Source organism: Panulirus ornatus, chromosome 13 (assembly GCF_036320965.1).
Source record: "Panulirus ornatus isolate Po-2019 chromosome 13, ASM3632096v1, whole genome shotgun sequence".
NCBI classification, from domain to species: Eukaryota; Metazoa; Arthropoda; class Malacostraca; order Decapoda; family Palinuridae; genus Panulirus; species Panulirus ornatus.
Window position 1 is genome coordinate 49,225,077 of NC_092236.1, and position 17,217 is coordinate 49,242,293.

A 17,217-nucleotide genomic window follows, 5' to 3' on the forward strand; every position below is an offset into this window, starting at 1 on the left:
TTGTCATTTCTCCCATGATGAATTAAAATCTTTCTCGCTTGTTTGTCGTTTATTTAATCTATTATTTGTTGATCATTTGTTTGATAAGATTTTTTTTATGTTTTATATTTGTTGGTATTCACTGTTTGGTCGTATTCGGGGCTTTAACAACTCACTATTTTGCAACCTTGGAATAGTGCACGCCACATATTTTCATAAAAACATATCATGTACTTGATAATATTACATTATATATCTTTTCTTTACCAATCAATGATCATTTGATCTAAGCTTTATTGATGAGATTTTGTATCAGTTCGATATTAAAGTATATCTGTCGTAGAATAATATTGAAAAGAAACTTTTAGCCGAATGATATGGGCATTATTGTCTATGTAAATTGTATTTAACATTTGACGTTTCGACCACTTTACCTTGTGTTTGCTTTGGCTATCACACTAATTTGCCTAACGTGCTACCACCAACAGATTTTCAGTGAAATAGCATAGAAAAGAAAATAACGCTTATTATTCAAAATGGGTGAGCAAAGACCAATAGGAGGCTTGGTCATAAACATTCAAGATACAAGTAATCCTCACGAGGTAAGCATTTATACTACGATTCATGCCATGTGTAGGTTTAACCTAATCTCTTATATTTAGCAGGTAGCCGAATCAGTCGTGGTAAATGCGATTATGTCATTTCTTGGATTTTGATTATGAAAAAGTCAGGATTTACTGAAAAATATTCGAATTTTTATTCGGCTGTTGACCACAGTTATCTCAAAAGTCTATTTCTGAGAGCATTAAGACTTAAGTTTTTTGGCATAATTACCGAAGAGTTGGTATCTAAAGATCATGAAATTTACCATCTACAAGGATTGACGGAAGGTTGTTATAATACTTGTATGATAATGTAAGAGAAGTTAGTAAGTAATGAAATCTGATTGTATTACCATGACTAGAATAGTATGGTTGGGTTTGATATGGTTGTGCTGTCTTTACTGCTACTTATTGTGAAGTATGGCATTACATCCTCAGGATGTGAATAAGAGCAAGGTTATTAGGTTCAGTAGGGTTGAGGGACAAGTTAATTGAGATAAAAGTTTTAATGGAGAAAAATTGGAGGAAATGATGTGTTTTAGATATCTAGGAGTGGATTTAGCTGTGGATGGAACCTTGGAAGTGGAAGTGAGTCACAGGTTGGGGGTGGGGGTGATGGTTCTTGGAGCAATGAATAATGTGTGGAATGAGAGAAAGTTATCTCAGAGAGCAAAAATGGGTAAGTTTCAAGGAATAATAGTGCCAACAATGTTATATGGTTGCGAGGCTTGGGCTATAGATTGGGTTGTATGGAGGAGGGTGGATGTGTTGGAAATGAAATGAGGATAATATGTGGTGTGAGGTGGTTTGATCGAGTAAGTAATGAAAGGGTAAGAGAGATGTGTGGTAATAAAAAGAGTGTGGTTGAGAGAGCAGAAGAGGGTGTATTGAAAAGGTTTGGTGATAGAGAGAATGAGTAAGGAAAGATTGACAAAGAGGTTATATGTGTCAGAGGTGGAGGGAATGAGAAGAAGTGGGAGACCAAATTGGAGGTGGAAAGATGGAGTGAAAAAGATTTTGAGCGATCGGGGCCTGAACATACAGGAGGGTGAAAGGCGTGCAAGGAATAGAGTGAATTGGAACAATGTGGTATACTGGGGTTGACGTGCTGTCATTGGATTGAACCAGGGCATGTGAAGCGTCTGGGGTAAATCATGGAAAGTTGTGTGGGGCCTGGATGTGGAAAGGGAGTTGTGGTTTCGGTGCATTATACATGACAGCTAGAGACTGAGTGTGAACGAATGTAGCCTGTGTTGTCTTTTCCTAGCACTACCTCACGTGCATACAGGGGGAGGGGGGTGTCATTGCATGTGTGGTGTAGTGGCAACGGGAATGAGTTAAAGCAGCAAGTATGAATTATGTACATGTGTATATATGTATATGTCTGTATATGTATATATGTGCATATGTTCAAATGTATAAGTATGTATATGTGCGTGTGTGGACGTGTATGTACATACATGTGTATTTAGGTGGGTTGGGCCATTCGTTCATCTGTTTCCTTGCGCTACCTCGCTAACGCAGGAGACAGCAACAAAGTATGATAATAGTAATAAGGGTATTCATGTACATAGTATTCGAATAGTTATTTCCTATTAGCCAAGCCCATAGCCTACCGGTAGCATTCCCGCCTGTTACACAGGGGTCCTGGGTTCGATCCTGGCTGTTGTAGGTTTGTATGTTCTATGAAGGTGTACGTTCCTATGCACTTTGTTCGTATTCATATACCTCACTTTTGTTCGTATTCATATACCTCAGCATTGTACAGTTAGGTTCGGTAAAATGCTATCTACTGGCTATATGCGCCTGTTGGGAAATGACTGGTGTAGACCCCATTGCTCACCAACGTGAGACGAAGGATATTCGAGTACATAGTATTCAAATAGCTATTTCCTATTAGGAAGGCCCATAGCTTAGTGGTAGCATTCCCGCTTATAGCGCAGGGGTCCTGGGTTTGTGTAGACCCAGTTGCTCACCAACGTGAGACAAAAGGTATTCAAGTACATAGTATTTGAATATTTATTTCCTATTAGCCAGGCCCATAGTCTAGCGGTAGTATTCCCGCTTGTTGCACAGGGGTCCCGGGTTCGATCCTGGCCGTTGAAGGTTTGTATGTTCTCTGAAGGTGCATGTTCCTATGCACTTTGTTTGTATAAAAGATGTATGAAAGAAAGAGGCAGGAGGTCAAGACAAGGGTGCAAGAGGTGAAAAAGAGGGCAAATGAGAGTTGGGGTGATAGAGTATCATTAAATTTTAGGGAAAATAAAAAGATGCTTTGGAAGGAGGTAAATAAAGTGCGTAAGACAAGGGAACAAATGGGAACATCAGTGAAGGGGGCTAATGGGGAGGCGATAACAAGTAGTGGTGATGTGAGGAGATGGGTGAGTATTTTGAATATTTGTTGATTGTGTTTGATGATAGACTGGCAGATATAGGGTGTTTTGGTTGAGTTGGTGTGCAAAGTGAGACGGTTAGGGAGAATAATTTGGTAAACAGAGAAGAGGTAGTAAAAGCTTTGCAGAAGATGAAATCCGGCAAGGCAGCAGGTTTGGACGGTATTGCAGTGGAATTTATTAAAGAACGGGGTAACTGTATTGTTGACTGGTTGGTAAGGTTGTTTAATGTATGTATGACTCATGGTGAGGTGCCTGAGGATTGGTGGAATGCTTGAATAGTGCCATTGTACAAAGGCAAAGGGGACAGAGGTACAAGTTTGTTGAGTATCCCTGGGAAATTATATGGGAGGGTATTGATTGAGAGGGTGAAGGCATGTACAGAGCATGAGATTGGGGAAGAGCAGTGTGGTTTCAGAAGTGGTAGAAGATGTGTGGATCAGGTGTTTCCTTTGAAAAATGTATGCGCGAAATACTTAGAAAAGCAAATGGATTTGTATGTAGTATTTATGGATCTGGAGAAGGCATATGATAAGAGTTGATAGGGATGCTTTGTGGAAGGTATTAAGAATATATGATGTGGGAGGCAAGTTTTTAGAAGCAGTGAAAAGTTCTTATCGTGGATGTAAGGCATGTGTACGAGTAGGAAGAGAGGAAAGTGATTGGTTCTCAGTGAATGTTGGTTTGTGGCAGGGGTGCGTTATATCTCCATGGTTGTTTGATTTGTTTATGGATGGGGTTGTTTGGGAGGTGAATGCAAGAGTTTTGGAAAGAGGGGCAAGTATGCAGTCTGTTGTGGATGAGAGAGCTTGGGAAGAGAGTCAGTTGTTGTTTGCTGATGATACAGCACTGGTGGCTGATTCGGGCAAGAAATTGCAGAAGATGGTGATTGAGTTTGGTAAAGTGAGTATGTGTCAAGTCAATTGGGAGGTGAGTTTGAATGGAGAAAAACTGGAGGAAGTGAAGTGTTTTAGATATCTGGGAGTGGATCTGGCAGCGGATGGAACCATGGAAGCGGAAGTGGATCATAGGGTGGGGGAGGGGGCGAAAATCCTGGGGGCCTTGAAGAATGTGTGGAAGTCGAGAACATTATCTCGGAAAGCAAAAATGGGTATGTTTGAAGGAATAGTGGTTCCAACAATGTTGTATGGTTGCGAGGCGTGGGCTATGGATAGAGTTGTGCGCAGGAGGATGGATGTGCTGGAAATGAGATGTTTGAGGACAATGTGTGGTGTGAGGTGGTTTGATCGAGTGAGTAACGTAAGGGTAAGAGAGATGTGTGGAAATAAAAAGAGCGTGGTTGAGAGAGCAGAAGAGGGTGTTTTGAAGTGGTTTGGGCACATGGAGAGGATGAGTGAGGAAAGATTGACCAAGAGGATATATGTGTCGGAGGTGGAGGGAACAAGGAGAAGAGGGAGACCAAATTGGAGGTGGAAAGATGGAGTGAAAAAGATTTTGTGTGATCGGGGCCTGAACATGCAGGAGGGTGAAAGGAGGGCAAGGAATAGAGTGAATTGGAGCGATGTGGTATACCGGGGTTGACGTGCTGTCAGTGGATTGAAGCAGGGCATGTGAAGCGTCTGGGGTAAACCATGGAAAGCTGTGTAGGTATGTATATTTGCGTGTGTGGACGTATGTATATACATGTGTATGGGGGGGGGGTTGGGCCATTTCTTTCGTCTGTTTCCTTGTGCTACCTCGCAAACGCGGGAGACAGCGACAAAGTATAATAAATAATAAATAAATAACATATTTCATTCATATACATATTCATATATATTTCATATATGTGAGAAACTGCAGAAGCTGGTGACTGAGTTTGGTAAAGTGTGTGAAAGAAGAAAGTTAAGAGTAAATGTGAATAAGAGCAAGGTTATTAGGTACAGTAGGGTTGAGGGTCAAGTCAATTGGGAGTTAAGTTTGAATGGAGAAAAACTGGAGGAAGTAAAGTGTTTTAGATATCTGGGAGTGGATCTGGCAGCGGATGGAACCATGGAAGCGGAAGTGAATCATAGGGTGGGGGAGGGGGTGAAAATCCTGGGAGCCTTGAAGAATGTGTGGAAGTCGAGAACATTATCTCGGAAAGCAAAAATGGGTATGTTTGAAGGAATTGTGGTTCCAACAATGTTGTATGGTTGCGAGGCGTGGGCTATGGATAGAGTTGTGTGCAGGAGGGTGGATGTGCTGGAAATGAGATGTTTGCGGACAATGTGTGGTGTGAGGTGGTTTGATCGAGTAAGTAATGTAAGGGAAAGAGAGATGTGTGGAAATAGAAGGAGCGTGGTTGAGAGAGCAGAAGAGGGTGTTTTGAAATGGTTTGGGCACATGGAGAGAATGAGTGAGGAAATATTGACCAAGAGGATATATGTGTTGGAGGTGGAGGGAACGAGGAGAAGTGGGAGACCAAATTGGAGGTGGAAAGATGGAGTGAAAAAGATTTTGAGTGATTGGGGCCTGAACATGCAGGAGGGTGAAAGGCGGGCAAGTAATAGAGTGAATTGGATCGATGTGGTATACCGGGGTTGACGTGCTGTCAGTGGATTGAATCAGGGCATGTGAAGCGTCAGGGGGAAACCATGGAAAGTTGTGTGGGGCTTGGACGTGGAATGGGAGCTGTGGTTTCGGGCATCATTGCATGACAGCTAGAGACTGAGTGTGAACGAATGGGGCCTTTGTTGTCTTTTCCTAGCGCTACCTCGCACACATGAGGGGGGAGAGGGATGGTATTCCATGTGTGGTGAGATGGCGATGGGAATGAATAAAGGCAGACAGTGTGAATTGTGTGCATGGGTATATATGTATGTGTGTGTGTGTGTATATATATGTGTACATTGAGATGTATAGGTATGTATATTTGCGTGTGTGGATGTGTATGTATATAATGTGTATGGGGGTGGGTTGGGCCATTTCTTTCGTCTGTTTCCTTGCACTCCTACCTCGCAAACGCGGGAGACAGCGACAAAGCAAAATAGAATAGATATATATATATATATATATTTTTTTTTTTTTTTTTTTTTTTTTTTTTTATACTTTGTCGCTGTCTCCCGCGTTTGCGAGGTAGCGCAAGGAAACAGACGAAAGAAATGGCCCAACCCCCCCCCCATACACATGTACATACACACGTCCACACACGCAAATATACATACCTACACAGCTTTCCATGGTTTACCCCAGACGCTTCACATGCCTTGATTCAATCCACTGACAGCACGTCAACCCCTGTATACCACATGACTCCAATTCACTCTATTCCTTGCCCTCCTTTCACCCTCCTGCATGTTCAGGCCCCGATCACACAAAATCTTTTTCACTCCATCTTTCCACCTCCAATTTGGTCTCCCTCTTCTCCTCGTTCCCTCCACCTCCGACACATATATCCTCTTGGTCAATCTCTCCTCACTCATTCTCTCCATGTGCCCAAACCATTTCAAAACACCCTCTTCTGCTCTCTCAACCACGCTCTTTTTATTTCCACACATCTCTCTTACCCTTACGTTACTTACTTGATCAAACCACCTCACACCACACATTGTCCTCAAACATCTCATTTCCAGCACATCCATCCTCCTGCGCACATCTCTATCCATAGCCCACGCCTCGCAACCATACAACATTGTTGGAACCATTATTCCCTCAAACATACCCATTTTTGCTTTCCGAGATAATGTTCTCGACTTCCACACATTTTTCAAGGCTCCCAAAATTTTCGCCCCCTCCCCCACCCTATGATCCACTTCCGCTTCCATGGTTCCATCCGCTGACAGATCCACTCCCAGATATCTAAAACACTTCACTTCCTCCAGTTTTTCTCCATTCAAACTCCATTCAAATATATATATATATATATATATATATATATATATATATATATATTATCCCTGGGGATAGGGGATTAAGAATACTTCCCACGTATTGCCTGCGTGTCGTAGAAGGCGACTAAAAGGGGAGGGAGCGGGGGGCTGGAAATCCTCCCCTCTCGTTTTTTTTTTTTTTTTAATTTTCCAAAAGAAGGAACAGAGGGGGCCAGGTGAGGATATTCCAAAAAAGGCCCAGTCCTCTGTTCTTAACGCTACCTCGCCAACGCGGGAAATGGCAAATAGTTTAAAAGAAAGAAAAAAAAAAATATATATATATATATATATATATATATATATCTTTTGACTCGTCGAAAGATGTGCACTTGTTGATTCCCAGCGCTATCGTCAAGTCGGATACCACGGCGCCCATCTTACCGCCTTCTCTTGAATCTTTACACCGACTTTAAAACCTACGTGTGTAACACAATGAACCTCAACATGGCAGAGGAAGAGCGCATGTCTCCTGATCTAATGGGCAGTATGGGCTCAGACCTCCATCAGTCATCACATTCTCCATCTCCTGAGGAGCCTCGTGATCTGAGTTTTAAACGCAAGATGAATAGGGTGTGGACATTGAAAATATCAGACAACCCCAACTGTCAAGGTCTTACTAGTAACCAAGATAGATTTCAAGCAAACCTCGGGAATTTTACAGTAGTTTAAATTCCACTTCGGATTTATTGAAGACACCATCGTGTGGAAAGGTCGACAACTTAAAGTGTGTCCTCAGCCACTGCACCTCTCCAGCTCGACCAGAGAAGAATTGGAAGTTGCCAACGGAACTACCTTGGCCCACCAGTGATGCTACTACGTTTGTGAATCAAGAACCATTGCAACGCAAACCTCGCCAGGTGGTAGAGTGTCCCGCAGTGTATCGAGACAGACTTCCCCAGAACTTTTTTTTTTTTTAAAGGGGAAGTAAATGTTTATAGTTGTGTTACTGGAGTGATAGTTTTCATACATGGTGCTTTGACAAGAAAATAGTGAAATTGGAAAAAATGTAGCTTAGACATTGAAGCTTATTGATACAGTGGTTAAATTGATGAGAACTACTATTGACGTTTGTGTAAATAAATTAAACATTTCCTTTTTCCATAGCCAGAGGTTGAACCATTATGTGACATTCATTTTTTCATTTCATTTCAAGCTAGAAGTTTCAGTTTTCTAAATTGTTTCTTACATTTTTCACATGTATATATATGTATGTGTGTGTGTGTGTATGTGTGCGTGTGTGTGTGTATGTGTGTGTATGTGTATATACATATGTATATTATCCCTGGGGATAGGGGTGAAAGAATACTTCCCACGCATTCCTCGCATGTCGTAGAAAGCGACTAGAGGGGACGGGAGCGGGGGGCCAGAAATCCTCCCCTCCTTGTATTTTTTTTTAACTTTCTAAAATGGGAAACAGAAGAAGGAGTCACGCGGGGAGTGCTCATCCTCCTCGAAGGCTCAGATTGGGGTGCCTAAATGTGTGTGGATGTAACCAAGATGTGAAAAAAGGAGAGATAGGTAGTATGTTTGAGGAAAGGAACCTGGATGTTTTGGCTCTGAGTGAAACGAAGCTCAAGGGTAAAGGGGAAGAGTGGTTTGGGAATGTCTTGGGAGTAAAGTCAGGGGTTAGTGAGAGGACAAGAGCAAGGGAAGGAGTAGCAATACTCCTGAAACAGGAGTTGTGGAAGTATGTGATAGAATGTAAGAAAGTAAATTCTCGATTAATATGGGTAAAACTGAAAGTTGATGGAGAGAGATGGGTGATTATTGGTGCATATGCACCTGGGCATGAGAAGAAAGATCATGAGAGGCAAGTGTTTTGGGAGCAGCTGAATGAGTGTGTTAGTGGTTTTGATGCACGAGACCGGGTTATAGTGTTGGGTGATTTGAATGCAAAGGTGAGAAATGTGGCAGTTGAGGGAATAATTGGTACACATGGGGTGTTCAGTGTTGTAAATGGAAATGGTGAAGAGCTTGTAGATTTATGTGCTGAAAAAGGACTGATGATTGGGAATACCTGGTTTAAAAAGCGAGATATACATAAGTATACTTATGTAAGTAGGAGAGATGGCGAGAGAGCGTTATTGGATTACGTGTTAATTGACAGGCGCGCGAAAGAGAGACTTTTGGATGTTAATGTGCTGAGAGGTGCAACTGGAGGGATGTCTGATCATTATCTTGTGGAGGCTAAGGTGAAGATTTGTATGGGTTTCCAGAAAAGAAGAGTGAATGTTGGGGTGAAGAGGGTGGTGAGAGTAAGTGAGCTTGGGAAGGAGACTTGTGTGAGGAAGTACCAGGAGAGACTGAATACAGAATGGAAAAAGGTGAGAACAATGGAAGTAAGGGGAGTGGGGGAGGAATGGGATGTATTTAGGGAATCAGTGATGGATTGCGCAAAAGATCCTTGTGGCATGAGAAGAGTGGGAGGTGGGTTGATTAGAAAGGGTAGTGAGTGGTGGGATGAAGAAGTAAGAGTATTAGTGAAAGAGAAGAGAGAGGCATTTGGACGATTTTTGCAGGGAAAAAATGCAATTGAGTGGGAGACGTATAAAAGAAAGAGACAGGAGGTCAAGAGAAAGGTGCAAGAGGTGAAAAAGAGGGCAAATGAGAGTTGGGGTGAGAGAGTATCATTAAATTTTAGGGAGAATAAAAAGATGTTCTGGAAGGAGGTAAATAAAGTGCTTAAGACAAGGGAGCAAATGGGAACTTCAGTGAAGGGCGCAAATGGGGAGGTGATAACAAGTAGTGGTGATGTGAGAAGGAGATGGAGTGAGTATTTTGAAGGTTTGTTGAATGTGTTTGATGATAGAGTGGCAGATATAGGGTGTTTTGGTCGAGGTGGTGTGCAAAGTGCGAGGGTTAGGGAAAATGATTTGGTAAACAGAGAAGAGGTAGTAAAAGCTTTGCGGAAGATGAAAGCCGGCAAGGCAGCAGGTTTGGATGGTATTGCAGTGGAATTTATTAAAAAAGGGGGTGACTGTATTGTTGACTGGTTGGTAAGGTTATTTAATGTATGTATGACTCAGGGTGAGGTGCCTGAGGATTGGCGGAATGCGTGCATAGTGCCATTGTACAAAGGCAAAGGGGATAAGAGTGAGTGCTCAAATTACAGAGGTATAAGTTTGTTGAGTATTCCTGGCAAATTATATGGGAGGGTATTGATTGAGAGGGTGAAGGCATGTACTGAGCATCAGATTGGGGAAGAGCAGTGTGGTTTCAGAAGTGGTAGAGGATGTGTGGATCAGGTGTTTGCTTTGAAGAATGTATGTGAGAAATACTTAGAAAAGCAAATGGATTTGTATGTAGCATTTATGGATCTGGAGAAGGCATATGATAGAGTTGATAGAGATGCTCTGTGGAAGGTATTAAGAATATATGGTGTGGGAGGCAAGTTGTTAGAGGCAGTGAAAAGTTTTTATCGAGGATGTAAGGCATGTGTACGTGTAGGAAGAGAGGAAAGTGATTGGTTCTCAGTGAATGTAGGTTTGCGGCAGGGGTGTGCGATGTCTCCATGGTTTTTTAATTTGTTTATGGATGGGGTTGTTAGGGAGGTGAATGCAAGAGTTTTGGAAAGAGGGGCAAGTATGAAGTCTGTTGTGGATGAGAGAGCTTGGGAAGTGAGTCAGTTGTTGTTCGCTGATGATACAGCGCTGGTGGCTGATTCATGTGAGAAACTGCAGAAGCTGGTGACTGAGTTTGGTAAAGTGTGTGAAAGAAGAAAGTTAAGAGTAAATGTGAATAAGAGCAAGGTTATTAGGTACAGTAGGGTTGAGTGTCAAGTCAATTGGGAGGTGAGTTTGAATGGAGAAAAATTGGAGGAAGTGAAGTGTTTTAGATATCTGGGAGTGGATCTGGCAGCGGATGGAAACATGGAAGCGGAAGTGGATCATAGGGTGGGGGAGGGGGCGAAAATTCTGGGAGCCTTGAAAAATGTGTGGAAGTCGAGAACATTATCTCGGAAAGCAAAAATGGGTATGTTTGAAGGAATAGTGGTTCCAACAATGTTGTATGGTTGCGAGGCGTGGACTATGGATAGAGTGGTGCGCAGGAGGATGGATGTGCTGGAAATGAGATGTTTGAGGACAATGTGTGGTGTGAGGCGGTTTGATCGAGTAAGTAACGTAAGGGTAAGAGAGATGTGTGGAAATAAAAAGAGCGTGGTTGAGAGAGCAGAAGAGGGTGTTTTGAAATGGTTTGGTCACATGGAGAGAATGAGTGAGGAAAGATTGACCAAGAGGATATATGTGTCGGAGGTGGAGGGAATGAGGAGAAGAGGGAGACCAAATTGGAGGTGGAAAGATGGAGTGAAAAAGATTTTGTGTGATCGGGGCCTGAACATGCAGGAGGGTGAAAGGAGGGCAAGGAATAGAGTGAATTGGAGCGATGTGGTATACCGGGGTTGACGTGCTGTCAGTGGATTGAATCAGGGCATGTGAAGCGTCTGGGGTAAACCATGGAAAGTTGTGTAGGTATGTATATTTGCGTGTGTGGACGTATGTATATACATGTGTATGGGGGTGGGTTGGGCCATTTCTTTCGTCTGTTTCCTTGTGCTACCTCGCAAACGCGGGATACAGCGACAAAGCAAAATGAATAAATAAATAATATATGTAAGGGGATTGGGGGAGGAATGGGATTCATTTTGGGAAGTAGTGATGGCTTGCACAAAAGATGCTTGTCGCATGAGAAGTGTGGGAGGTGGGCAGATTAGAAAGGGTAGTGAGTGATGGGATGAAGAAGTAAGATTGTTTGTGAAAGAGAAGAGAGAGGCACTTGGACGATTTTTGAAGGGAAATAATGCAAATGACTGGGAGATGTATAGAAGAAAGAGGCAGGAAGTGAAGAAAAAGGTGCAAGAGGTGAAAAAGAGGGCAAATGAGAGTTGGGGTGAGAGAGTATCATTCAATTTTAGGGAGAATAAAAAGATGTGTTGGAAGGAGGTATATAATGTGCATAAGACAAGGGAATCAATGGGAATTTCAGTGAAGGGGGCTAATGGGGAGGTGATAACAAGTAGTGGTGATGTGAGCAGGAGATGGAGTGAGTATTTTGAAGGTTTGTTGAATGTGTTTGATGATAGAGTGGCAGATATAGGGTGTTTTGGTCGAGGTGGTGTGCATTGTGAGAGGGTTAGGGAAAATGATTTGGTAAACAGAGAAGAGGTAGTAAAAGCTTTGCAGAAGATGAAAGCTGGCAACGCAGCGGGTTTGGATGGTATTGCAGTGGAATTTATTAAAAAAGGGGATGACTGTGTTTTTGACTGGTTGGTAAGGTTATTTAATGTATGTATGACTCATGGTGAGGTGCCTGAGGATTGGTGGAATGCTTGCATAGTGCCATTGTACAAATCCAAAGGGGATAAAAGTGAGTGCTTAAATTACAGAGGTATAAGTTTGTTGAATATTCCTGGTAAATTATATGGGAGGGTATTGATTGAGAGGGTGAAGGCATGTACAGAGCATGAGATTGGGGAAGAGCAGTGTGGTTTCAGAAGTGGTAGAGGATGTGTGGATCAGGTGTTTGCTTTGAAGAATGTATGTGAGAAATACTTAGAAAAGCAAATGGATTTCTATGTAGTATTTATGGATCTAGATAAGTCATATGATAGAGTTGGTAGAGATGCTTTGTTGAAGGTATTAAGAATATATGATGTGGGAGGCAAGTTGTTAGAAGCAGTGAAAAGTTTTTATCGAGGATGTAAGGCATGTGTACATGTAGGAAGAGAGGAAAGTGATTGGTTTTTAGTGAATGTAGTTTTGCAGCAGGGGTGTGTGATGTCTCCATGGTTGTTTATTTGTTTATGGATGGGGTTGTTAGGGAGATGAAAGCAAGAGTTTTGGAAAGAGGGACATGTATGCAGTCTGTTGTGGATGGATGAGAGTGCTAGGAAAATGAGTCAGTTGTTGTTTGCTGATGATACAGCGCTTGTGGCTGATTCGTGTGAGAAAGTGCAGAAGCTGGTGACTGAGTTTGGTAAAGTGTGTGAAAGAAGAAAGCTGAGCGTAAATGTGAATAAGTGGAAGGTTATTAGGTACAGTAGGGTTGAGGGACAGGTAAATTGGGAGGTACGTTTAAATGGAGAAAAACTGGAGGAAGTGAAGTGTTTTAGATATTAGGGAGTGGATTTGGCAGCAGATGGAACCATGGAAGCAAAAGTGAATCATAGGGTGGGGGGAGGGGTTGAAAGTTCTGGGAGCATTGCAGAATGTGTGGAAGTCGAGAACATTATCTCGGAAAGCAAAAATGAGTATGTATGAAGGAATAGTGGTTCCAACAATGTTATTTGGTTGCGAGGCATGGGCTGTGGATAGAGTTATGCGGAGGAGGGTGGATGTGCTGGAAATGAGATGTTTGAGGACAATATGTGGTGTGAGATGGTTTGATCGAGTAAGTAATGTAAGGGTAAGAGAGATGTGTGGTAATAGAAAGTGTGGTTGAGAGAGCAGAAGAAGGTGTTTTGAAATGGTATGGTCACATGGAGAAAATGAGTGAGGAAAAATTGACCAAGAGGATATATGTGTCAGTGGTGGAGGGAACGAGGAGAAGTGGGAGACCAAATTGGAGGTGGAATGATGGAGTGAAAAAGATTCTGAGTGATCGGGGCCTGAACATGCAGGAGGGTGAAAGGCGTTCAAGGAATAGAGTGAATTGGAGCGATGTGGTTTACCGGGGTGGACGTGCTGTCAATGGATTGAACCAGGGCATGTGAAGCGTCTGGGGTAAACCATGGAAAGTTGTGTGGGGCCTGAATGTGGAAAGGGAGCTGTGGTTTCGGTGCATTATTACATGACAGCTAGAGACTGAGTGTGAACGAATGTGGCCTTCGTTGTCTTTTCCTAGTGCTACCTTGCACACCTGAGGGGGGAGGGGGTTGTAATTGCATGTGTGGCGGGGTGAAGTTGTGGGAACAAGGAGACCAGGGAGACCAAACTGGGGATGGAAGGATGGAATGAAAAAATTTCTTGAGCAATCAGGGCCTGAACATGAAGGAGGGTTAACGCCATGCATGAAATAGAGTGCACTGGAACGATGTGGTATACTGGGCTCACTGTGCTGTCAGTGGATTGAACCAGGGCATGTGAACGTCTGGGGTAAAACATGGAAAGGTCTAAGACGCCTGGATGTGAAATTTTTTCATTCCATCCTTCCATCCCCAGTTTGGTCTCCCTGGTCTCCTTGTTCCCACCACTTTTGACACATATCCTCTATGTCAACCTTTCTACTCTCATTCTCCCCATATTTCCAAACTATTTCAACACACCCTCTTCTGCTCTCTCATCCACGTTCTGTTTATTTCCACACATCTTTCTTATCTTCTCATTACTTTTTTGATCAAACTACCTCACACCACATCACTACATAGTGTCCTCAAACATTTCATTTACAATACATTCACCCTCATCTGCATTACCTTATCTATAGTCCGTGCCTCACAGCCACATGATATTACTGGGACAACTATACCCTCAAACATAACCACTTTTGCCCTCCCAGGTAATGTTATCTCTTTCCAATTATTCTTTAATACCCCCAGAACACTTGCCCCCTCCTCCACCCTATGAATCACTTCTGCTTTCATGGTTCTGCTTGCTGCCATGTTTACTCCCAGATCTCATATTTAAAACACTTCACTTCCTCTATTTTTTCTCCATTCAAACTGAAGTTCCAACTAACTAACTAACTTGTCCCTCAGCCCTGCTGAATTACCTACTGTTGTTTGCTTCCACATCTTAACTGTAGATGTGACTAAGAACCTAACAACTCTACTGGGAAAATTATCATGAGTCACAGTCACGTATAAATCATCAGAGAAATTGTAAGTGCATCATTATTGGAGGAAGCCAGATTTATGAAGTACTTATCATAGACAGCTGTACAGTAAAAAAAATTGTCTTAATGTTATTTTTGATGAAAACAATGAAACTCTTTCATGTATTCATGCAAATTATGTTTGTCTGTAGATGATATGTTAAGACATGAATAATGCATATTAGATACAACAGTGTGTAATTTGCAGAAAATATGTAAATGATCATATGCAGTTTGTGAGATCATACCTAGTACATATGCAGTTTACGAGATCATACCTAGTAAAAAACATAAAGTGTGTAATGTGTTTAGTTGCACACACAATGAAATCACACCTGTGAAAAACAATAGTCTTCATATACTAGCGTGGATATCGAGGGTATGTGTCTCCAGCCAAAGCATTCTACTGTCCTCTCAGTCTCCTATGCCAGTAAAGGGGAAAGTACCTTACATTTTTGAGTTTTTTCTTCAGTATTATGTGATCTTGATATATTTTGGAATTTGTTTTTATTGTGCATAAAGCAACTATGTATGTGGAAATAATATGCAGTGAAAAGTGCTAAGTAAGAAACTCTTACAAGCAGCAGCAGAAAATGATGAGGTATGAATGTAAGACTCCCAATGCTGAAGCTTATACACAAAAAGCCTACACATACAGGCACGCTCATCAAGGCATGCATACATTTTGATTTTTCTAGAATTTATTATTTTAGAATGTCATGTATGATACATTCTTTTTTTTTTAAGTCTTAAGTTTTTGTTATTGACACTATTTAATGATATTTTTCAGGGGTACTTCAGTAAATACCGTAAAAGAGGTGGAGAAGACAACACGAATGGCCCTCCTAGAAAACGAGTAAAAAAGGATCTGTTAGACAGAAAGAATACAAAAAATGAAAGCCCTACAAAGGCTGCTACTGATTTGACTGAAAATAAAGAAAATGCAAGTGATGAAAAAAAAGAGATTGTGACATCTCTGTTCATAGGAAACCCAGATATACCTTCCATTCCTGAGTCTGATGTAACTAGAATATCTGAGAAGGTCTTTTCTGAGGACACCTTCTCTAGTTTAGATATTGCACCGCAGATCGTGAGTATTGTATTATGTTACAGATTATGTAGAATATTAGGGTACTATCAGTTATTCAGATGTTTTGTGGACTTTGGAACTTCTAATTTTGAATATCCTCTGCATTTGATATTTATATTTCAGTCTCTCAGTCTCTTGTACGATTTTTTTTTTTCATACTATTCGCCATTTCCCGCAATAGCGAGGTAGCGTTAAGAACAGAGGACTGGGCCTTTGAGGGAATATCCTCACCTGGCCCTCTTCTCTGTTCCTTCTTTTGGAAAATTAAAAAAAAAATGAGAGGGGAGGATTTCCAGCCCCCCCCCGCTCCCTTCCCTTTTAGTCGCCTTCTACGACACGCAGGGAATACGTGGGAAGTATTCTTTCTCCCCTATCCCCAGGGAATATATATATATATATATATATATATATATATATATATATATATATATATATATATATATATATATGTTAGGTGTAAGATGAAGTGCTGTCATAAGTAACGATGTGTGGTTGAAAATTGGGGAAAGTATAACTTTTAGGCTTGAAAAGTTCTGTGGTCACAAGAATTCCAGATATTTTGTAAACCTGATAATCATCTATTTTTTAGGTTGTAATGTCCCTAATATTCCATGCAAGTAGTTCTATGATATCCAAAATTTATATTTTGGTTATTTCTTTCAACCTATGAAAAACCACAATTTTAGCTGTCATGTGACTACAATGCACTCCATGTGTTAGCAGACTTATTTTTTCTTGTATGAATGTTCTCTTTATTGGTATTTTATTTATAATCAAGCCTATATTAAAAAAATATTTACTTGATACCTTATACTACTGTGTGCTTTATATACATATATATAAAGAAGAAAAGAAGAGTGAATGTTGGGGTGAAGAGGGTGGTGAGAGTAAGTGAGCTTGGGAAGGAGACTTGTGTGAGGAAGTACCAGGAGAGACTGAGTACAGAATGGAAAAAGGTGAGAACAATGGAAGTAAGGGGAGTGGGGGAGGAATGGGATGTATTTAGGGAATCAGTGATGGATTGCGCAAAAGATGCTTGTGGCATGAGAAGAGTGGGAGATGGGTTGATTAGAAAGGGTAGTGAGTGGTGGGATGAAGAAGTAAGAGTATTAGTGAAAGAGAAGAGAGAGGCATTTGGACGATTTTTGCAGGGAAAAAATGCAATTGAGTGGGAGACGTATAAAAGAAAGAGACAGGAGGTCAAGAGAAAGGTTCAAGAGGTGAAAAAAAGGGCAAATGAGAGTTGGGGTGAGAGAGTATCATTAAATTTTAGGGAGAATAAAAAGATGTTCTGGAAGGAGGTAAATAAAGTGCGTAAGACAAGGGAGCAAATGGGAACTTCAGTGAAGGGCGCAAATGGGGAGGTGATAACAAGTAGTGGTGATGTGAGAAGGAGATGGAGTGAGTATTTTGAAGGTTTGTTGAATGTGTTTGATGATAGAGTGGCAGATATAGGGTGTTTTGGTCGAGGTGGTGTGCAAAATGAGAGGGTT

The 17,217-nt window shown here is 41.5% G+C and overlaps 1 protein-coding gene across 2 annotated transcripts in view; it reads left to right on the top strand.

The window, feature by feature from the left end:
* Positions 1 to 375: 375 nt before the first annotated feature.
* The window catches only part of LOC139752852 (ATP-dependent DNA helicase DDX31-like), a 185,736-nt gene continuing 168,894 nt past the window's right edge, over positions 376 to 17,217 (top strand). For both annotated transcript variants that reach the window (XM_071668819.1, XM_071668820.1), the window contains exons 1-2: positions 376 to 581; positions 15,425 to 15,724. In XM_071668819.1, coding sequence (XP_071524920.1) covers positions 516 to 581; positions 15,425 to 15,724 — 366 coding nt within the window. In that variant the 5' untranslated portion in view covers positions 376 to 515. The remainder of the gene's footprint in view (positions 582 to 15,424; positions 15,725 to 17,217) is intronic.